Here is a 20,413-nt window from a genome sequence, read left to right on the forward strand (position 1 = left end):
CGGTTTCTTCTGAGTAAAATTAGAAACAGAAAGTGTGTGAATGAAATGTGTATATACTGGAGCAAACACAATAGTCTGTGCCTTTTTTTCAATATAAAATTATTCACCCCTCAAAGCAGAGACTAGACCACCTCATAAAACTCCTGGAAGAAGACACACTTATGAGTAGAGCCACTCACTCCTCATTTCCTCTTTCCAATGCAATTTAAGCCCATCCTTCCTAAGCAATGTCAACCTGTGTCTGGGGCCTCCCCGTGTACTGGTTCTAATATTCTAGATGCTATTCAAGCATGCACATGCATACAGAGAAGGCAAGCCTAGCAGAACTATACGATGATGGTATGCATTAGATAGTGTGCATAAAAATGCCCCCGAGAAATGAACATCTGGGATTTGGAGTCTGGCTTTGTGTCTCATTGTCTGTAGGGCCTTTGACAAATTATTTAACTTCTCTAAACTTCAGTTTTCTCACCTGAAAGATGGGGGTGACAGCACCTCATCTCAGCATGGTTGGAAAGATAGAGTCCCCTCCATAGTACATGAACACCAACATTGTTCTTTCAGGGACAGTGTTGGTATTGCTGTGGACTGCCCAGGTCTGCCTGTGTAGCCCGTGCTGGTGGCAGTGGCACTGGGTGTGCTCTTTGTGTCCTGTTACAACAAGGCTGGCTTCTCCTCAGGGGGCCACAGGGCATTGCTTCCTCAGCCCCCTTCCTCTCCTACACTGAGTGGATCTGTCTCCTGTGGCCAAACTGACTAATCTCCAACACCCCTCCCTTTTCTTCTCCCTGCTCAAGGCCCAGAAGTCTGGTTCAGGAGGGAACACTCAGGCTGCGGAGGACCTGCTGCTGCTGAGCAAACCTCTGACAGACCTCATCAGCCTGCTCATTCCTCTGGTAAGAGCTCACCTGTCTGTGCATCCTTCAGAACATTGCTGAGGTGAAAGTAATTTTACTTGAATTTCATGATGCCTTGAATTTCTCTGCCACTTTAGTTCTTTCCAAGCTAGAACCAAAAGAAATTTCAGAAGATTATTTGACCCAGAAATACTAAATTTCTATGTTATTTTATTTTATTTTATTTTAATTTTTTAAAAAGATTTTATTTATTTATTCATGAGAAAGGCAGAGACCTAGGTGGAGGGAGAAGCAGGCTCCCTGTGGGGAGCCGAATGCAAAATTTGATCACAGGACCTGGGAATCACAACTTTAGCCAAAGGCAGACACTCAACCACTAAGCCACTAGAGGCATCCCTAAATTTCTACTTTATTTTAAAACTAGATGGCTTATCACTCGTTTCAATAGGCAGGCATTTAAGGCAGATTCTCAAATCCATCTTAATGGGTGGTAGAAAATTTAAGAAATAAATTCCAAGAAGGAAGAAGAAATCATTATGGAGACCAGTTCTCTCTCACAAAGATATTTTTAGAGTTGAACTTGGCATATAGGACTCCTGAGGAATGCAGAAGCATGCACGTCGACCTAGGACATACTCCCCTAAATCTCTACAGAGATAGTAAATAGGATGACACAAGACCACCAAATATATGGAAAGAGCTTAGCAGAAACTTGGAATTTGGACCAACTAAACAATTTGACCCAAACTTGAAGAGGACCCAGTCCCTAGACTCATGACTCCTACAGAGCAGCCAGTCAGAGGGCAGGTTGTTGAAATTCCATGAAGACTCCTGAAAACCTCTCCAGATTCGGGGATCCAAGGGCTGAGAGTCCCTATAACCCCCTGGGAACTCAGGTCTGGTAGCTTTCAGTCTTGACAGAGATAGTTCCTCAGTTCTGTCAAAGCTACTAGGATTTGTCTTTTTCTGCTCTGTGGCTTTCAAAGGAAGGCAAATGCAGTTTGGATGAATAATTCCTTCGACTTAATTGTATTTAGCAAATAAAGGTTTGGTTCAATGGGGTAAGGAGAAAAAGAGAGGAAAAAAATCCATCAATTCTGGGTTATTTTAAATAATGGCATATGCAGAGTAGAGCACCCACAAAAAAAGTGGCAGTGAGTTCACAATGAAGTGAGGGAACATCCTGCAACCTGAGGGAACATCCCCAAGCCCCAGAGTGGAAGGATATTTGGTGTAAAATATCTTTTGAATGAAACTACATGGAAAATAGAACATGGGAGCTCTAGTTCAGAGTGTGGAGGCTGAACCCAGAAAGGCTAAGGGCAGAAAACAGATGAGGCTCCAATGAACAGAAGAAAGACTAACACAAACTAGACTCTCTTATATAAGAGACTCAAAATGACATGAAATTAAAAAAATATATATGCATATATATATATATATAAACTGATACAATATATGAAACATTGGATAGTAATTATCTTTATAGAGAAAAATATTTAAAAAGACAAATGAAGAAGATATATCTTGAGAAAGACAGATGAAGAGGCACCTGTGTGGCTCAGTCTGTTGAGCTTCTGACTCTTGATTTCAGCTCAAGTCCTGATCTCCAAGTTGTGGGATCAGCCCTGCATTAGGCTCTGCGCTCTGCAGGGAATCTGCTGGAGATATTCTCTCTACCTCTCCCTCTGCCCCTCCAAGCATATGCTCTCTCTCTCTCTCTCTCTCTGTCTCTCTCTCAGTCTCTCTCTCAAATAAATAATCTTTTGAAAAAATAATAAAATATAAAAATTTTAAAAATTGACAAATAGGTAGTGGGCCAGAGTTAGCCCACAGGCCACAGTTTATCAACCCTTGCTCTGCATCATTATTTTTATCTACTTGGTCTGTGAAGCAATGAGAAAGAGGAGTTAAACCTCTCAATACTGCTGAGTTTTTTGAATTTCATCCTGTGTGTTTTTGGTCCTTTTGTTTATATAGTTCCATGCTCTAATATTTGACACAAAAAGGTTCACAGTTTTATCCTCCTGTGAATTTTATTCCTTATCATTGTAGAATCCTTCTCTTGGTTCTGTTAAAAGCTTTTTTTGTACATTAAACCTTACACTTACTATTAAAAATATTTAGAAAGAAAATATAGAATAAGAATACAATTAAGATCAAAGAGAAGTTTGATAATAAATCTAATTGGAATAAACTGACCTATTTAAAGAAAGCAAATCTGAGAATGTAGTAAACACCAAAACCTGGTCTATAATATATGTGTGAAAAAGAGTGTCCTTGAAGTTTTACCTAGAGTGGATTCTGCATTTGTCTGACTGTTTTTTTTTTTTTTTTTTTTAAGATTTTGTTATTTAAAATAACAGAGAGAGGGGGAGAGAGAGAATGCGTGCGCATGCACAGGGAGGAGCAGAGGAGGTTGGGAGAGGGACAAGCAGGTTCCATGCTAAGCAGAGAGCCTGATGGATACAGGGCTGGCTCCCAGGAACACTCAGGTGCCCTCTGCCCCTGCACTGCCTATTTTTGTAAGTAAAGTTTTCTTTTTTTTTTTTTTTTTTTTTAATTTTTACTTATTTATGATAGTCACACAGAGAGAGAGAGAGAGAGAGGCAGAGACACAGGCAGAGGGAGAAGCGGGCTCCATGCACCGGGAGCCCGACGTGGGACTCGATCCCGGGTCTCCAGGATCGCGCCCTGGGCCAAAGGCAGGCGCTAAACCGCTGCGCCACCCAGGGATCCCTGTAAGTAAAGTTTTATTGAATACAGCCACACAGAGCATTTGTTTACATATTGTCTGTGGTTACTTTTGCTCCTTGATAAGAGTTGAGTTACAACACAGACCTTATAGTTCACAAGTCTATATTATTTACTATTTGGCTCCTCACAGAAAAAGTTTGCTGACCCCTGTATAAAGGGTATAAATATTTTAATAAGATTGAGCTAAGAGAAACAGATCCATCTCTGTACCCTGAAAACAGAAACAGTACCTTCTTTTCAGTTTTCCAGAAACATCTTTAAAAAGTTGGCCATAAAAAAATAATAATAAAAAATAAAAAAATAAAAAAATGAAAAGTTGGCCATGCAGTAGCTAAAAGGATATCAATAAATTCTGGTAAGTAGGGATTGTACAGACCACATTCTTTAACCACAATACAGTTAAACTAGAAAGAAAACTAAGAACAATAGAAGATGCACTGTTAGCAAGTACTACCCATGAGTGTAATCAAAGAATAAGTTTTCATTGTGATTATTTCAGTCTGCGCCCAATCAGAAGGCAGAAACCACACAGTGATTTAAATAGGAGAATTTTTTTTTAATAGGAGAATTTTAATATAAAACATTATTAACTATGAAAAAAAGAGTAACCCTAAGATTTAGGAAGAACTCTGTAAGGTGCCCGAAAGCTGAACAAGAGTACTCAACGGAGGGCAGACTTGATCTGGAGCACCCCTACACTGACGCTCTGGGTCAGATCTTATTGGAGAAGTCATGACTGCAACCCGCAGGACAGTGGACAAATTTCCTGGGTTGCCGTGGGGCCAGAGTGGGTCCACTGCCCGGGGAAAGCAGGAAACAACCCTTCAGGGTGCAAATGAATCCTAGGCAATATTGGGACAGGGTGCCACTGTTGGTGGGAGGCCCAGTATTCATGTAAAGAGGACCACAGGAAGCAAAGCTAGGCTTTGGAGTAGGGAGTCAGGTTACCAGCGTACATGGCAGGCTGGAGTGCACAGTTTCCCTTGGGGAGGGCAAGGGAACTATAATCACACGTCAGGCTAGGGCTGAGGGCTGTTGACGGACCACACTTTCTGGGCCGGTGGTTAAGTTGGATCTTCACCAGATGCTTCACATTCACACTTCTGACTGACCAAAACAGCAGGAGAGTCTCTTCTTCCTGCCCTGTGTCATCTGTGAGATTTCCCCCTAGCTCTTTGAGACAGTGAACTCTTGTTACCAGTAACTTGATCACACTTACATTCTAGTATATGGCCAGACGTCTGCCTAACTTGTGTGAGCTGTGTTGTGTATATACACATTGATCACCAGAATCATTGGTTTTAAAAATGGCTTGTGACAAGAACATTGCCATCTATCTTCTCTGGAAAAGATTAACACACATTTATCGCTGTGTATAAAGTGAAGAAAAATAGTAATAAGGCAATTTAGGACCTAAACTAGAGCACATATAGACCAAAGATAAATTTTATAGTGGTTGTTAAAAAATGTAATAGGTTACAGAATGAGGTGCTGGAATTACTTTCCCATAGGGAGAAATAAACAGACTTTCAGTTTTCATCTGACTTGGATAATTTTGGAGGTATTTCGCCTAAAGGCAGGTGGATGAACTTGTTACCTTTTGAGGTTCTTTCCAGATAATGGTCCTACAAAAGTAAACATATCCTTAAGAGAAAAGAAAATCTGTCAACCCCTAATTTATGCTCTATATTTTTACTATATGCTGTAGTAGAATCATACTAGAACATAGCCATAGTGATTCTTAGTCTGTTTTGAATGTCACCTGCTTTAGGAATCTGAGGATTCTAGACCCTCTTCCCAGAAAAATGTGGACACTTTCTTATATGCCAAGGTCTGTGCACAATTCACATTTTCAGGGGGATCTTGGAACCCTCAACTGGAACATAGTATAAGATCTGGCTAATAAAAGGTATAACCGATTGACCATGTCTCCTGAAAAAAAAATAAAGCAAAGTAATTGTTTGAATTAAATATTGTATTTAAGAAGAGGAAACGAGAAGCTAGGCTGTACATCCTACAAGTTTTATAACTAGATAACTGATTGCTCTAAGGAATTATGCTACAGCCTCCTTTTCCCTCAGTTAAAAGTAGGCATTTTCTTTTTTTTTTCTTTTTCTTTTTTTTTTTTTTTTTTGGTAGGCATTTTCAAAGTTAAAGGAGATCACTATTTTTGAAAACTTTTCTTTATTGTATGTCTGAGATGCAGTATGTAGCCTGGTCTATATGTTTCACATTAACCATGGCTTCTTGGCCATTGAGATCATGGCTCTCTGCAGTCGGGTCCGGATGGCAGCCCTCACCGAGCATCAGGATGTGAGCTCCTTCCTGTGCTAGATGAGTAGGGACCTGAGCCATCTCCAAAGCAGTTAAGGATTCTGCCAGTAGCAACATTTTAGTCTGTATCAACATGATACTTACCAATTCGTGTTTCTGACATCACTGTGCAATTTTAAAACTTGTACCCTACTAAGTATGGGGGCGGGGGGAGGTTTCTTTTTTTTTTATTTTCTAATTTCTTTCTCTCAAGAAATAACCAAGTAGATTTTTCTCTTTAAATAGTAATGGGCTTGGACTTGTCTGTTCCTTCTCTTGCATGTTGCCCTCATCATCAGTGGCCTGAAATCTAGGTGATAGTTTATAGTGATTATGGTTTATGGTGATGGAGGCCAGAGGTACTGAGTAGTCCATTTGCAAGTCAAACCCAAGAAGTTGGGCGTCTCGATAGTTCTTTACTAAGCAACTGCTCCAAGGAGTTAGTGCCCTGTTTAATAGGGATATCCCTCTCTCCAATTAACCACTGCCCACCTGCCTGCTGGGAGTTTACACTGGATGCACCATAAGCATCTCAAGACGTAACAGGGTAAAAACAAACCCATAATCACCTCCTTAAAACTGTTTCTCCTCTTGTGTCCTGTGTCAGTGAATGAAATGCACTTCCCCTCAGTTGCCCAGCCAAGACTGCAGGCATCATCTTGGCCTCTCTTCCTTTGCCATCCTGCCCTATTCAGTCAAGCCACTGAAGCTCATCACATCACAACTGTCATTTCTCTTCACTCCCATGGGCAGTGTCATAAAGGCCACCACCGTCTTGTGCTTGCAGGGCCTTGGGGGCCTTCTCCTTGGGATGCCCGTTCTTGCCCTGCCCACTGTCGTCTTCACAGTGGAAGCAGCATGCTTTCTCTAAAATGCAAGACTTGTCACTCATTGGCTTAAAACCTTTCAATGATCCCCCACTCTTCATGGATAAATTTTAACTTCTAATAGGTTCTATAAACATGTATGATTTGACACTTAGTTTCTAGCTTCATCTCTTGTTTCTCTTTGCCCTAATCTGTGTTCTATATCCTCGCTTCCTTCAGTTCTTTTTTTTTTTTAAAGATTTTATTAATTTATTCATGAGAGACACAGAGAGAGGGGCAGAGACACAGACAGAGGGAGAAGCAGGCTCGATGTGAGGCTCGATCCCAGGACCCCAGGATCACGCCTTTTTTTTTTTTTAAAGATTTTATTAATTTATTCATGAGAGACACAGAGAGAGGGGCAGAGACACAGACAGAGGGAGAAGCAGGCTCGATGTGAGGCTCGATCCCAGGACCCCAGGATCACGCCCTGAACCAAAGGCAGATGCTCACCCACTGAGCCTCCAGGCATCCCAGCTTCTTTCAGTTCTTTAAATGTACTTTGATTTCCCATGCCTCTGTCTAGAACATATTCCTTCTCCTTCTACTTGTCTGACTCTTCCTCAGCTTTCAGCTCTTGGCTTAGATGTCCCTTCTTTTCAGCTTTACTTTCATGATTTGATTAATATTTGCATAAGAAAAGGAGCTAATTGCTAACAAATGCAGTATGTTTTCTACCTTTCTTTAGTATAACCAAGAATAGACCGCATCTGGTAGGGCATAGGTTCATGTACAAATTTATCCAGTGAGTTTGTCTGTACCCTTGTTGTCCTGCCCTGGCTAAGCCAGCACCTCCTAGGGAGTGGAAATGATATGGCTTACCAGCTCGTTTGCTTAAAAATTACATCATCTGGATTTCTCTCTAGAGGTTGACCTCTTCTTGGCAGGAGTTGTCCTGACCTTCACTGGGCAGCCTATATTCCTGAAATAACCCATATTGTGCCTCAGATTGACAGGAAAGGATACAAAAGGGCAGGTAGCATTGCTCAAGGACTTCTGTTTCTGGAAATTGCTATACTTGTACTAACTGCAAAATATAAAAACCCAGCCCTAGAATTCCCCACAGCAGTGGTGAGCATAAAAGCTTTTGAGCCATCAAAATATAAGCCACAGCATCATTACTTTCTCTAACAGGAGACCCCTCAGGATCCTGATGTTCAGTGTTTAGACTTGGGTAGCTGTGGGAAAGACTCCCAAAACTGCAGGTGTGTTTTCTGCCATTACTTTTTATACCTTTATCTTGAAGTGTTTGCAATATAGCAATATGGTTTTTTTAAATTAATTTATTCATTTTAGAGAGAGAGAGCAGGGGAGGGTCAGAGAGTGAGGGAGAGAGAATCCTCAAGCAGACTCCCCAGTAAGTGTGGAGCCTGACTCGGGGCTTGATCCCAGGACCCTGAGATCATGACCTGAGCTGAAATCAAGAGTCAGTCATTTAACTGACTGAGCCACCCAAGTGTCCCATGATAGGTTTTTAAATAGCATTTGGTTGTTCTCCAGATCTGCTAGTGCAAAGTTGAATAGGCAAGTGTTCACTTACGTGATGGAGTATGACTGGTGCCAGAAAGCAGCTCCTCTAGAAAATCCTTCTCACCCATGATTACCCAAACTCCCATATTCTTATTGCCCCCTTTACGGGACTTCTTTTAAATAGTAATGCTTTAATATGAAAGCATGTCACTTGTTTCACAAAACAAGACCAGGGTAACAGTACAGATCAATAGAAGAAAATGAGGAAGTAGGAGTTTGAGGGACAGAGAACTGAATATGAAACTATGAAACATGGGTCATGCCAAAATCAAAGTCTAGTTAAATAAAGAATTTTGAGGTGTACTTTATTCTCTGTTCCCAGTACACTTGCTTTGATTTAAAAAAGATTTATAATTAATGGTTGAATTTATGTGCATCACTGAGGTAAGTGAGTGTTAGTAAATGGATTCATAACCAGCTCTAAAAGTTATTAGAACCAGCTAAAAACACATCAGAATTGTGGTGTGAATTTATATTTATGCATTTCACTGATGTAACAAAAGGCAGGAAGGCAAATAATAGCCTGTGATTTTTGGGGTTCCATACTTGTTCATTTTTGAGGCAGTGTCTATAAAGAGATGACTTATAGAAAGAGATCATATAAATCACCTAGAATTGGACAGAGGAACCCAAGAGAAAAGTGGGTAAAGGACTTGAGTGGGCCATTTACAACAACAAAAGTGCAAATGTCCAATGTTAATTTTGCTGAACACATTGAAGCATGCTATGAATAACAGAAAATTAATTTTTAAAAATGTAACACAATCTTCACAGTTGGAAGCTGACTTTGGGGACAAAAAGAGGTAAATAGGGACACCTGAGTGACTGTGGTTGAGTGCCTGCCTTTGGCTCAGGTCATGATCCTGGGGTCCTGGGATCAAGTCCCACATCAGGCTCCCCACAGGAAGCCTGGGTCTCCCTCTGCCTATGTCTCTGCCTTTCTCTGTCTCTCATAAGTAAATAAAATCTTAAAAAAAAAGAGGTAAATAAAAAAATATATAGGTCTGTATCAAAAGCCTTCAAATTATTTACATCCTTTAGTGTAGCCATTCTACTTCTAGAAAATTTATGCATAGGAAATAATCAGAGAAGTACTGAATGACTTCTGTAAACATATTCTCACACCATTAAACTCTCACAGTAGCAAACACTTTGGTAATAATTTATATATTGCTCAATGGGAAATTAATTTCCATTCTTAGGGTAGAAGTCTCTATGCCATTAAATATCCTATTTCCCAAACATATTTAACAGCATGGGAAAATATTTGTAATATAAGGCTAAATAAAATATCAGAATATATATTGATTATAGAATGATGCTAATTTGAAATGTAATAAAAAGTTCAAAGTATATATCATCAAAAATTTATATGTATCCAAAATGTATATATACTTTAAATTAGCATTATTTTTTATAATTCACTTTGTATTTATGATTTAGTTCATCCACAGACAGCAAAGCATGTGGTTATGTTTCTTCCTTGTCTTCTAGTAATAAATCCACGTAGCATTTTACAAAAACTGATAATCAAAAGAGCGAATTGTGCAGCAAAGACAGAAGGGCAACAAAGAAGCTCAAAGCATTAATGTTGGAAGGGAAATTTGAATCTAATGTAAATGGAGTTGCAGAAGAAGCAGCAGAGTTTAGGAATGTTGACAATGATGCCACTGAAGAGGTTCTAGATATGCAGCTGGAGGAATTTAGTGGAAGTGAGATCACCTTTATAAATAAGGAATGTGGTTTTGAAGAAAAGAATGAAGTCTCAGAGGAAGCAATGCAGGCAAAAATAAAAAAAACAAAAAACTCACAACCAAATCAAAACAAAACAAACAAAGCATAAACAAAAACAAAAAACCCTTTACATTAAAGGAATTCTGGGAGGGACACCTGGGTGGCTCAGCAGTTGAGCGTCTGCCTTTGGCTCAGGGTGTGATCCTGGAGTCCCGGGATCGAGTCCCACATCAGGCTCCTGGCATGGAGCCTGCTTCTCCCTCTGCCTGTGTCTCTGCCTCTGTGTGTGTGTGTGTGTGTGTGTGTGTGTCTCATGAATAAATAAATAAAATCTTTTAAAAAATGAATTCTGGGAGATATATTCCAACAGTGAAAGCACAAAAGGATAAAATGTTGGGAGTCGAGCCAGAGTTAGAAAGGAATAAGACAGTTTCCCAAAGGCATAGGAACGATACACTCTCTGTGTAGTGAATTACATGAGGAAAAAGCAGCAAGTACTATTCAAACTACTCTCTCTTTTTTTTAATTTTTAATTTTTTCAGATAGCCGGGGGCGGGTGGGCAGTTAGCAGGAGGGGCAGAGTGTGAGGGAGAGAGAGAATCCCAAGCAGGCTCCATGTCTGTTGTAGAGCCCGAAACCAAGCATCAGACACTCAACTGACTGAGCCACCCAGGTACCCCAAACTACTCTTGTTAAGAAAACAACAAAACAAGATAAAAAATGATCTTAATTCTCAATGTTTCTAGTGTTTTGGGTTATAGCAATAAATACTAGGTTTATTGTTTATTCTCCTGCATATCAGTGTACATTTGTAATTGATATTGAGAAATGAAAAGTTTTAAAGGTCATGGAATAGTTGTAATTTCCCCATTCATTAGGATCATTTTGCATGGTTAAAGTTTGCACGGTCATTTTTATGATTGCCTGCAACTGCAGAGGGGTAGATAGGACAGGCGTATTCCACAGTGCCTGCCGTGGTAGAAGTACATGTGATTTCTGTTTTTGGAACACCCATCTGTGTATTTCAGATTTTATAAATTGAACATTTATTACTTTCATAATCGTAAAAGGTTTTAAGTCCTCATTTCTACCTTTTATAATCCCATTTTCCTCAGCAAAAAAAAATTTATAATACTAAATTTCTACCTTCTCTGTCCTTTCCCAGCTTCCTTCTACCCTCTAGTGAATGAGTGACATCCCTTTTCTGGCAGCCAACAGCTATTCTACGTTAGACTTTTTGAAAATCCCACTGCCACATCTCCCTCCACTATTCATCTCCCATCATGTCCTCTGGACAACTTTTCTTTCACTGAAATGTCTAGCAGCAATTTCAGCGGTAAACCTGCAGCCTCCTGACAACAAATTCTTGAATTACAGAGATCCAGAGTATACTCCTCAGAAAACAGACAGGATCTCCAATAGATCTTCATAAGCATCATGCATAAGGTCAAGGAACAGCTGCAAACTAGCAAATCCATCACCCAATAAAATATAGCAGATCCTGTGATAGGATTGTAGGTGCCATCAGGCCCTGTGGCGGGAACAACTAACTACATGAGTTGGGCCAAGGAGGAAGGGCTGGATGGATTTTTTTCCAATTTTTTTTTTATTGTGGTAAAATATATGTAAAATTTACCATGTGAACCACTTTTTATACAGTTCACTGTTATTAAATATATTCATAATGTTGTACAACCATCACCCCTGTTCATTTCCATAAATTTTTTCATCTTGTGAAACTGCAACTCTATATCCATTCCCTTTCACCCCAACCCCTGGCAACCACCATTCTACTTCGTGTCTCTAGGATTTTGACTACCATAAGTTCTTCATATAAATGGAGTAGCACAGTATTTGTTGTTTTGTGGCTGGCTTATTTCACTTAGCATGACATCCTCAAGGTTCATCCATGTTGTAGCTTGTATCAGAATTTCTGTGCTTTTTAAGGCTAAATAATACTCTGCTGTATCTATGTACCATGTTTTGCTTATCCATTCCTCTGTCAATGATCAGTTGGGTTCCTTCTAACTTTTAGTTGTTGTGGATAATGCTGCTACGGACATAGGTGTATCTTTTTGAGACCCTGCTTTCAGTTCTTTTGAATGTATACCCAGAAATGGAATTGCTAGATCCTCTGATAATTGTTTTTAATTTTTTGAAGAACCACTCTTCTGTTTCCCACGGTAGCCATTCTATTTTACATTGCCATCAACAGTGTGCAAGGGTTCAAATTTCTTTATATCCAAACCAATAACTTGTTGTTTTCCATTTTGTTGATAGTAGGCATCCTAATGGATGTGAGGTGATATCTCATTATGGTTGTGATTTGCATTTCCCTAATTATTAGTAACATTGAACATCTTTTCATGTGTAGATTGTCACTTGCATATCTTCTTTGTAGAAGTATCCAAGTTTTTTGCCCATTTTTATTTTTTAATTTTTTTTAATTTTTTAATTTTTTTATAATGAATTCATTTTTTATTGGTGTTCAATTTACCAACATACAGAATAACACCCAGTGCTCATCCCGTCAAGTGCCCCCCTCAGTGCCCCCTCCTTAATTTCCTGGTTGACCCTTTCATCTTTTAGCAGGATGGTCCTTAACCTCCACGTGTTTGAGGTCCTTCCAAACTTCTTGTTGTGATTTAGTTCTAATTTCAAGGCATTATGGTCTGAGAATATGCAGGGGATGATCCCAATCTTTTGGTATTGGTTCAGACCCGATTTGTGACTCAGTATGTGGTCTATTCTGGAGAAAGTTCCATGTGCACTTGAGAAGAATGTGTATTCGGTTGAGTTTGGATGTAAAGTTCTGTAGATATCTGTGAAATCCATCTGGTCCAGTGTATCATTTAAAGCTCTCGTTTCTTTGGAGATGTTGTGCTTAGAAGACCTATCGAGGGTAGAAAGAGCTAGATTGAAGTCACCAAGTATAAGTGTATTATTATCTAAGTATTTCTTCACTTTGGTTATTAATTGATTTAAATATTTTTTGCCCATTTTTAGAATCTGGTTTTTTTGTTGTTGAATTTTAAAAACTCTGTATATTTTCTGGATATTGACCCATTTTAAATATGTTATTTGAAAACATTTTCTCCCATTCTGTGGGTTGCTTTTTTTAAAATTGTGTCAATAATATCTTTTGATGTACAAAATTTTCATGGCCCAATGTGCCTGTGCAAATTTTTCATTTGTTGCTTATGCCTTTGGTGTCATATTCAAGAAATTGGTGCCAAATCCAGTGTTATGAAGCTTTAATCCAGTATTTCTTCTAAGAATTTTATAGCTTTAGGTCTTATATTTAGATCTTTAATCCATTTTGATCTAATTTTTGTATATGTTAGTTCCAACTTCATTCATTTGAAAGTGGATATCAGTTTTCTCAGCACCATTTGTTGGAAAACTGTCCTTTTTTCCATGGGATGTCCTTGGCACCCTTGTGAAAATTAATTTGACCATATATATGGGAGAGTTTACTTCTGTGCTCTCTATTCTGTTTGTATGTCAGTTTTTATGCCAGGACCACAGTGACTTAATTACTGTAGTTTTATAGTAAGCTTTAAAATCAAGAAGTCTGAGTCCCCCAGTTTTGTTGTTGTTTTACAAAATTGTTTTGGCTACTTACAGTCATTTGAAATTCCATATTAATTTTTAGATGGGGTTTTCTATTTCTTGAAAAAACATAATTGGGATTTTGATAGGGATTGCACTGACTCTGTGTATTGCTTTCAGTAGTATTGTAGTATATTATATTGGTCAAATTTTGTATGTATTATATTAATGGAATTTTTGTATCTTGCATCCCAGGAACAAATCCCACTTGCTCATGGTGTATTGTACTTTTAATATGCTGCTGAATTAGGTTTGCTAGCATTTTTAAGAGGATTTTTGCATCAGTGTTTTTCAGTGATACTGATCTATAGTTTTCTTATACTGTCTTTGTCTGGCTTTAGTATCAGGATAATCCTGGCCTCTCAGAACAAGTTGGGAAATATTTTCTACCATTTTGGGGAAAAGTTTGAAAAAAGGATTAGAACTAGATGTTTTTCAATGTTTGATAGAATTCACCAGTGCAGCCACAGGACCAGGGCTTTTCTTTGTCAGGAGATTTTTGATTACTGAGTTAAACTCTCTACTAATTATAGGTATATTCATATTTTCTATTTCTTTGTGATTTAGTCTTGGTAGGTTTTATATTCCTAGGGATTTACCCATTTCATTTAGAGTATCCAATTTGTTGGCTTACAGTTGTTCAAGTACTCTCTTATAATCCTTTTTAATTCTATAGAATTGGCCATAATATTCTCATTTGTATTTTTGGTTTTAGTAATTTGAATCATCTCTTCTTTTCTCTCTATCTAGTTCAAGGTTTATCCATTTTTTAAAATATTTTATTTATTTATTCATGATAGAGAGAGAGAGAGAGAGAGGCAGAGACACAGGCAGAGGGAGAAGCAGGCTCCATGCCGGAGCCTGATGTGGGACTCGATCCCGGGACTCCAGGATTGCGCCCCGGGCCAAAGGCAGGTGCTAAACCGCTGAGCCACCCAGGGATCCCCAAGGTTTATCCATTTTGTTGATCTTTTCAAAGAACCAAGTTTTGGTTGGTTTCATTGATTTTTCTCTGTTTTTCTATTCTGTTTTATTTATCTTTATTCTAATGTTTTGTTTTTTAATTTCCTTCTTTTAGCTTTGGATTTAGTTTTTTTTTTTTTCTTTTTCTTTCCCCCCCAGTTCCTTGAGTTGTAGATTTAGACCATTGGTTTGAGGCCTTTCTTATTTTTTGATATAAGCATTTATAGCTATAAATTTCCCTTTTAGCATTGCTTTTGCCATGTCTCATAAATTTTGGTGTATTGTGTTTTCATTTTCCGTCATCTGTAAGTATTTTCTACCTTCCCTTATGATTTCTTTGCTCTGTTGGTTGTTTAAGAATGTGTTGTTTAATTTCTATAAATTTGTGAATGACTTAATTTTTGTATTTTCACTGATTTCTAAATTCATCTTGTTGGGCAAGATATTTTGTGTGATATCTATCATTTAAAACCTATTGAGACTTAGGACACTTCTCTTTTGTTGCTTTCAAGATTCTCTTTGTCTTTGGCCTTTGAAATTTTGAGTTTTGTGTGTCTTCATATGGGTAGGATTTTTTTTGTTTTGTTTTTTTTGGGTTTTTTTAGTTGATTTTACTTGGAGCTGATTGAACTTCTTGGATGTTTATATTCAGGTCTTTCATCAAATTTGGGAAGTTTTTAACCAATCTTTCTCCAAATATTATATCTGCCTGCCTCTCTCTCTCTCCCTCTCTCCCTCCCTCCCTCTCCTCTTTCTCAAACCTTCAAAATGTATATGTTGGCCCACTTGATGGTGTCCTACACATCTCTTAGGCTCTGTTCAGTTTTCTTCAATCTATTTCTTTCTGTTCCCTGGAATCAATAATTTTAATTTTCCTGTCTTAATGCTCACTGATTCTTTCCTCATGCTCAAGTATGCCTTTGAATCTCTCTAGTGTACTTTTCCAGTTCATTTATTTTACTTTTTAATCTCCATAATTTCTTTTTAGGTTTTTATTTTTATTTGCATTTCCATTGTGTTTGTACAGTGTTCTCTTGACTTTCTACACAGCTTTTTTTAGTACGTTAGAGCATATCCTATCCTAAAGCATAGGATAGTTGCTTTAAAGTTTTTGTCTATTACATTTACTGTTAGGTTTTTTTCAGGAACAGTTTCTGTTGATGTACTTATCTCTTTTGAATGGGCCACAATTACCTGATTACCTGTTTCTTTGTATGCCTTGATAGTAAAAAAAAAAAAAAAAAAAAAAAAAAAAAAAAGGTTGAAAACTGGACATTTGAATCTAATAGTGGTAACTCTGCAAATAAGATTTTCCCACTATCCCTAGGGTTTGCTAATTTTTTTCTTGTTGTTTGGTTAATTTATGTTTTTGATTGCTGTAGATTGTCTTTGTGCTGAGGACCAGTCTGCCAAATGTAAGGTCTTTCCAGGTCTTTTCTAAGTGTGTGCCTTTCCCTGGGCATGTGGTGGTTACATGTGGTTACTTTTTAATTTTCCTAGTATATGTTACTGCTTTTCAACATCTGGTTCCCCAAAGAGGAAAAATAGTAGGGTGAGGGGAAAGGATGATGTCTCTTTAAATCTGCAAGTCACTGTATCCAGAGGGGGTGTGACTTTCAACAATGAGGTGCAAGAAGAGTGGCTGGCTGCCTTTTTGTCTGCACCTGTAATCAGAAGCAGCAATCAGTACCTAAAGAACTTATTCCTGATATTTGGAGGACTGAGTCTTTTTGGTCTATCTTAGTTCCTGTAAGCTTTGTGTAAGCTGCCCCCCAAACACAGGAATAGCTGCCTGTCATGGGGCTTGGGGTAGGGAATGGGCAACTACTACTGTCCTAAGAGCAGAAATTGACCAAAATTAACCTGTTTACTGTTAAATCTTCTCCTAGAAGTTGTAAGCCTTCAGTAGGTTCCACAATTCCTAGGAAGTTCCACCAGGCAGATTCTGCCCCTGCAATTGTTGTCCAGGTGGAAAGATAGGTTCCCCATGCTTCTTCCTCTTCCCCAAATCCTCCAGGGCTTTTTGAATTTTGTTTGAAGAATGGATGACAATGTACCGAGCAGATATAGTATGGGGGTGGGTGAAGGACTATGGGGTTGTACACCCCAGACAGAGGACATACTCATAGGCGTAAGTTGGAAGTTTGGGGCTCTGATGGTAATGGTGGAATCGGAACTCAGGGTGTTCCAATGTAATGACAAGACGTGTACTTTGAAAAATTGTCAGAGACAGATAGTGAAAAACATATGTAAGCCTTTTCACTAAGGGTAAGTCTTAATTAAATAACCAGTGTCACTTTGCTTTTCTAAGTCAAATGAAATATGGCACTATCAATGGATGCTAAAATTAATGAGTAAAGGTATAATGAGAAATAAATAAAACCTCAAATTACCTCTCCACAAAATACCAAGTAAAAGAAAAATTTTATTTTTTTTTCTTTTTTACAGTTCAGAAAACTGATAGTTACCACCCTAACCAAGTGTACAAAGTTAATACTGCAAGTAATAAGCTAATTGATATCCATCCTATACCTACTGGTATAATGCACTGAAAGGTGTACAATATCACTTCCTGATATTCCTGGCAAAAATGCATTTACCAAAATTAATCATTTGGAAACATCAGTCAAATCAAGGTATCCTACATACTAACTGGTCAGTATTCTTCGAAAGTGTCTAGGTCATTAACATCCAAGAAAAACTTGATGGATTATCACAAATTGTCAGAACCTGAGGAGACATGATAGCTAAATCCTATCTGAATCCCATATTGGATCCTGGACTAGAAAAGGACATTAGTGGAATAACTGACAAAACTTGTCAAAGGTCTATAAATTAGTTAATAGTAATGTCTCAATATTAAATTCTTGTTTGTTGTAACTATACTATGGCATAATAAGATGTTACTATTTAGGGCAGTAAAGTGAGTTCATTTTTACTACTTGTAACTCATGTAGGTCCAAAATTATATCAAAATTAAAAATTAAGCACTTTAAGAAAGGAAGAAATCTGGCCCCCATATGCCATCTACTCCTTTAGTACAAAAGTCTTAGTCCTTCTCCCTGGATTGATTTTCCCCTATAGAATTCTTGAAGATTATCTTGTTTCCCAAGATTGTGGCACTTGAAATTCAATGTCTATAGCACCTGGGCACTAGCTCCCAATGGTCACTTCTAAACCTGCCTTGTATGGCCTGCTTATTGTTTCCCAGTTGTAAACCTTTTTCTGTAGATTGGCCACTTCCCTGTCTCAACTCTTATAGCTTTTTTTTGTCACAGTGAGTGAGCTCTTGGGTTATACTGAAGAATCTACAGGAAACTAAGGCATCATTTCTTCTAATGTCAATCATCCAACATAGTTGTAGTTTCATTCTATGGTAGTAATAGTGCATTTTGGAACAGTTTTAAACAAGAGTATGCTATGAGATTTTTGTTTTAGACTGAAGACCAGGTTGAGATGAAGTTGAGAGGAGGAACAGAACAAGATGACCAGAGTGCCCAGGGCAGAAAGTTGCATAGGGAGAGAATCTCAGAGAACTGCAGAGGGTTTCGCTCAGTTATTCAGCAGAGTACATGTATATGAGGAAACAACCCACGGCCAGGAACAAACAGCCCATGAGGATTGGAGAATAGAGTCAATTATTCACATAAGGCCAAAAATAGTTCTTTTTCCCACCAGGCAGACTGGAAAAAATTCTTAATTCACAGAGCATTGGAAAGGAAGATCTTGTCTCAGTAGTGGGGAATAATTAGTGCTAGACTAAGGACTGCTCCAGACCCACCTAACACATCATAAAAGATCTGAAAGGATGAAACTGTTTCCAATTAACTGCCTCCCAGGAAAAAAATACCTTGTGACTATTTTTAGGAATATATGTATATCAAGCACTCAACAAGATTTTTTTTTAAAGATTTTATTTATTTATTCATGAGAGACACAGAGGGGGTGTGGCACAGAGACATAGGTAGGCAGAGGGAGAAGCAGGCTCCATGCAGGGAGCCCGATGTGGGACTTAATCTCAGGACTCTGGGATCATTCCCTGACCTGAAGGCAGCCACTCAACCACTGAGCCAACCCAGGTGTCCTACACTTAACAAGATTAAATTCAGTTTCTAGCATCTGTCTAAATGATAATTGACCATTTAAACTACAGTAATAGCTACGTGTATTGTGAGGTTTATAAAAGCATGTGTTTATGTAAAATGCAAAATCTGGAAATGAGGAAGTGAAAGTATACTAAGATTCCTATACTAGCATGAAATAAGATCACTTGAGGGTAGATGGTATTATATTAAAGATGATACTGTTAAACCCTAAAGCATCAACTGCACAAAACAAATAGGCATAACTAATAACCAAGGAGATGAATGCAATAATAAACAACAGTTAATTAAAAAGACAGAAGAAGGGTGCCTGGGTGGCTATTGGTTAAGCGTCTACCTTCAGCTCAGCTCTTGATCCCAGGGTTCTGGGATCGAGTCCTGCATCAGACTCCCTGCTCAATGGGAAGTCTGCTTCTCCCTCTACCCTTGCCCCCTGCTCATGATCCCTCTCTCTTTCTGTCTCTCTCTCTCTCTCTCAAATATATAAAATCTTGAAAAGAAGACAGAAAAAGAGAGAAAAGAGACAAAAACTTCTGGAACAAATAGAAAACAAATGACAAGAAGATAGACTTAAACCTAATAGTATCAACAATCACATAAAATGTAAGCAGTCTCAACACCTCATTTAAAAGGCAGAAATTGTCATACTGGGTAAAAAAAACAAGACCCAAGTATATACTGTCTACAAGAAACTTAACTGTACATATAAAGACATAAGTAGGTTCAAAGAAAATGAATGGAAGAAAATGTGCCAAGCTAATACTAGTCAAGAGTAGACTGAAATGCCCATTTTAATAATAAACGAGATGAATTTCAGATCAAAGATTATTACTTTGGAATAAAGAAGGTCATTTTTCTAATGATAAAGTGATCACTTAATCAAGTAGACATAATAGTCCTAAATAAACTAAACAAAACAAAAAAAGTGTTAGAAGTGCAAGGATGGAAAGATAAATCCAGTTTTCACCAGAGATTTCAATATTCTCTCTTGATAATTGATAGAAGAAACTGAAATAAAATCAAGAAAATGGTATACTTAAGTAATACTATCATTTAGTGTGACCTGATTGACATTCATAGAACACCCAGCCAAAGAAAAAACCAAATTCTTTTAGGTGCAGGTTGAACATTTTAGGAAGATAGATTATATTCTGAGCCACAAAGGAAGGCTCAATAAATTAAAAATTGTTCAACTCATATAAAATATTTTCTCCCATCATAATGGAATTAAATTAGAAATCAATAAGAGATACTTGAAATATTTAAAAATATTTGGAACAACATAGTTCTAAATAATCATAGATCAAATTAAAAATAAAAAATTAAATTAGAAAGTATTTTCATTTCGCTAAATGAAAATAAAAACACTCTGTCAGAATTTGGATCCTGTTAAAATGGCATTTAAGGGGAGGGAAGTTTATAACCATAACATTTATGTTAGAAAATAAGAAGGGTTTCAAATCAGTGAGCTCAGCTTCTACCTTAAGATACTAGAAAAAGAACAAATGAAACCCAAAATAAACAGAAGAAAGGAAATAATTATGATCAAAGTAGGAATCAATGAAATAGGAAACAGGAAAATGGTAGAAAAAAAATGAACTATTGGGACTTCATCAAGATAAGAAGCTTTTGTACAGCAAAGGATACAGTCAACAAAACTACAAGACAGCCTACAGAA

The 20,413-nt window shown here is 37.8% G+C and overlaps 1 protein-coding gene across 6 annotated transcripts in view; it reads left to right on the top strand.

Moving 5' to 3' along the window:
* Positions 1-20,413, top strand: part of ULK4 (unc-51 like kinase 4) — a 591,708-nt gene that overhangs the window by 423,037 nt on the left and 148,258 nt on the right. For all 6 annotated transcript variants that reach the window (XM_072793220.1, XM_072793224.1, XM_072793223.1 and 3 more), the window contains one exon: positions 798-896. In XM_072793220.1, coding sequence (XP_072649321.1) covers positions 798-896 — 99 coding nt within the window. The remainder of the gene's footprint in view (positions 1-797; positions 897-20,413) is intronic.

Source organism: Canis lupus, chromosome 22 (genome assembly GCF_048164855.1).
Source record: "Canis lupus baileyi chromosome 22, mCanLup2.hap1, whole genome shotgun sequence".
Lineage (NCBI taxonomy): Eukaryota > Metazoa > Chordata > Mammalia > Carnivora > Canidae > Canis > Canis lupus.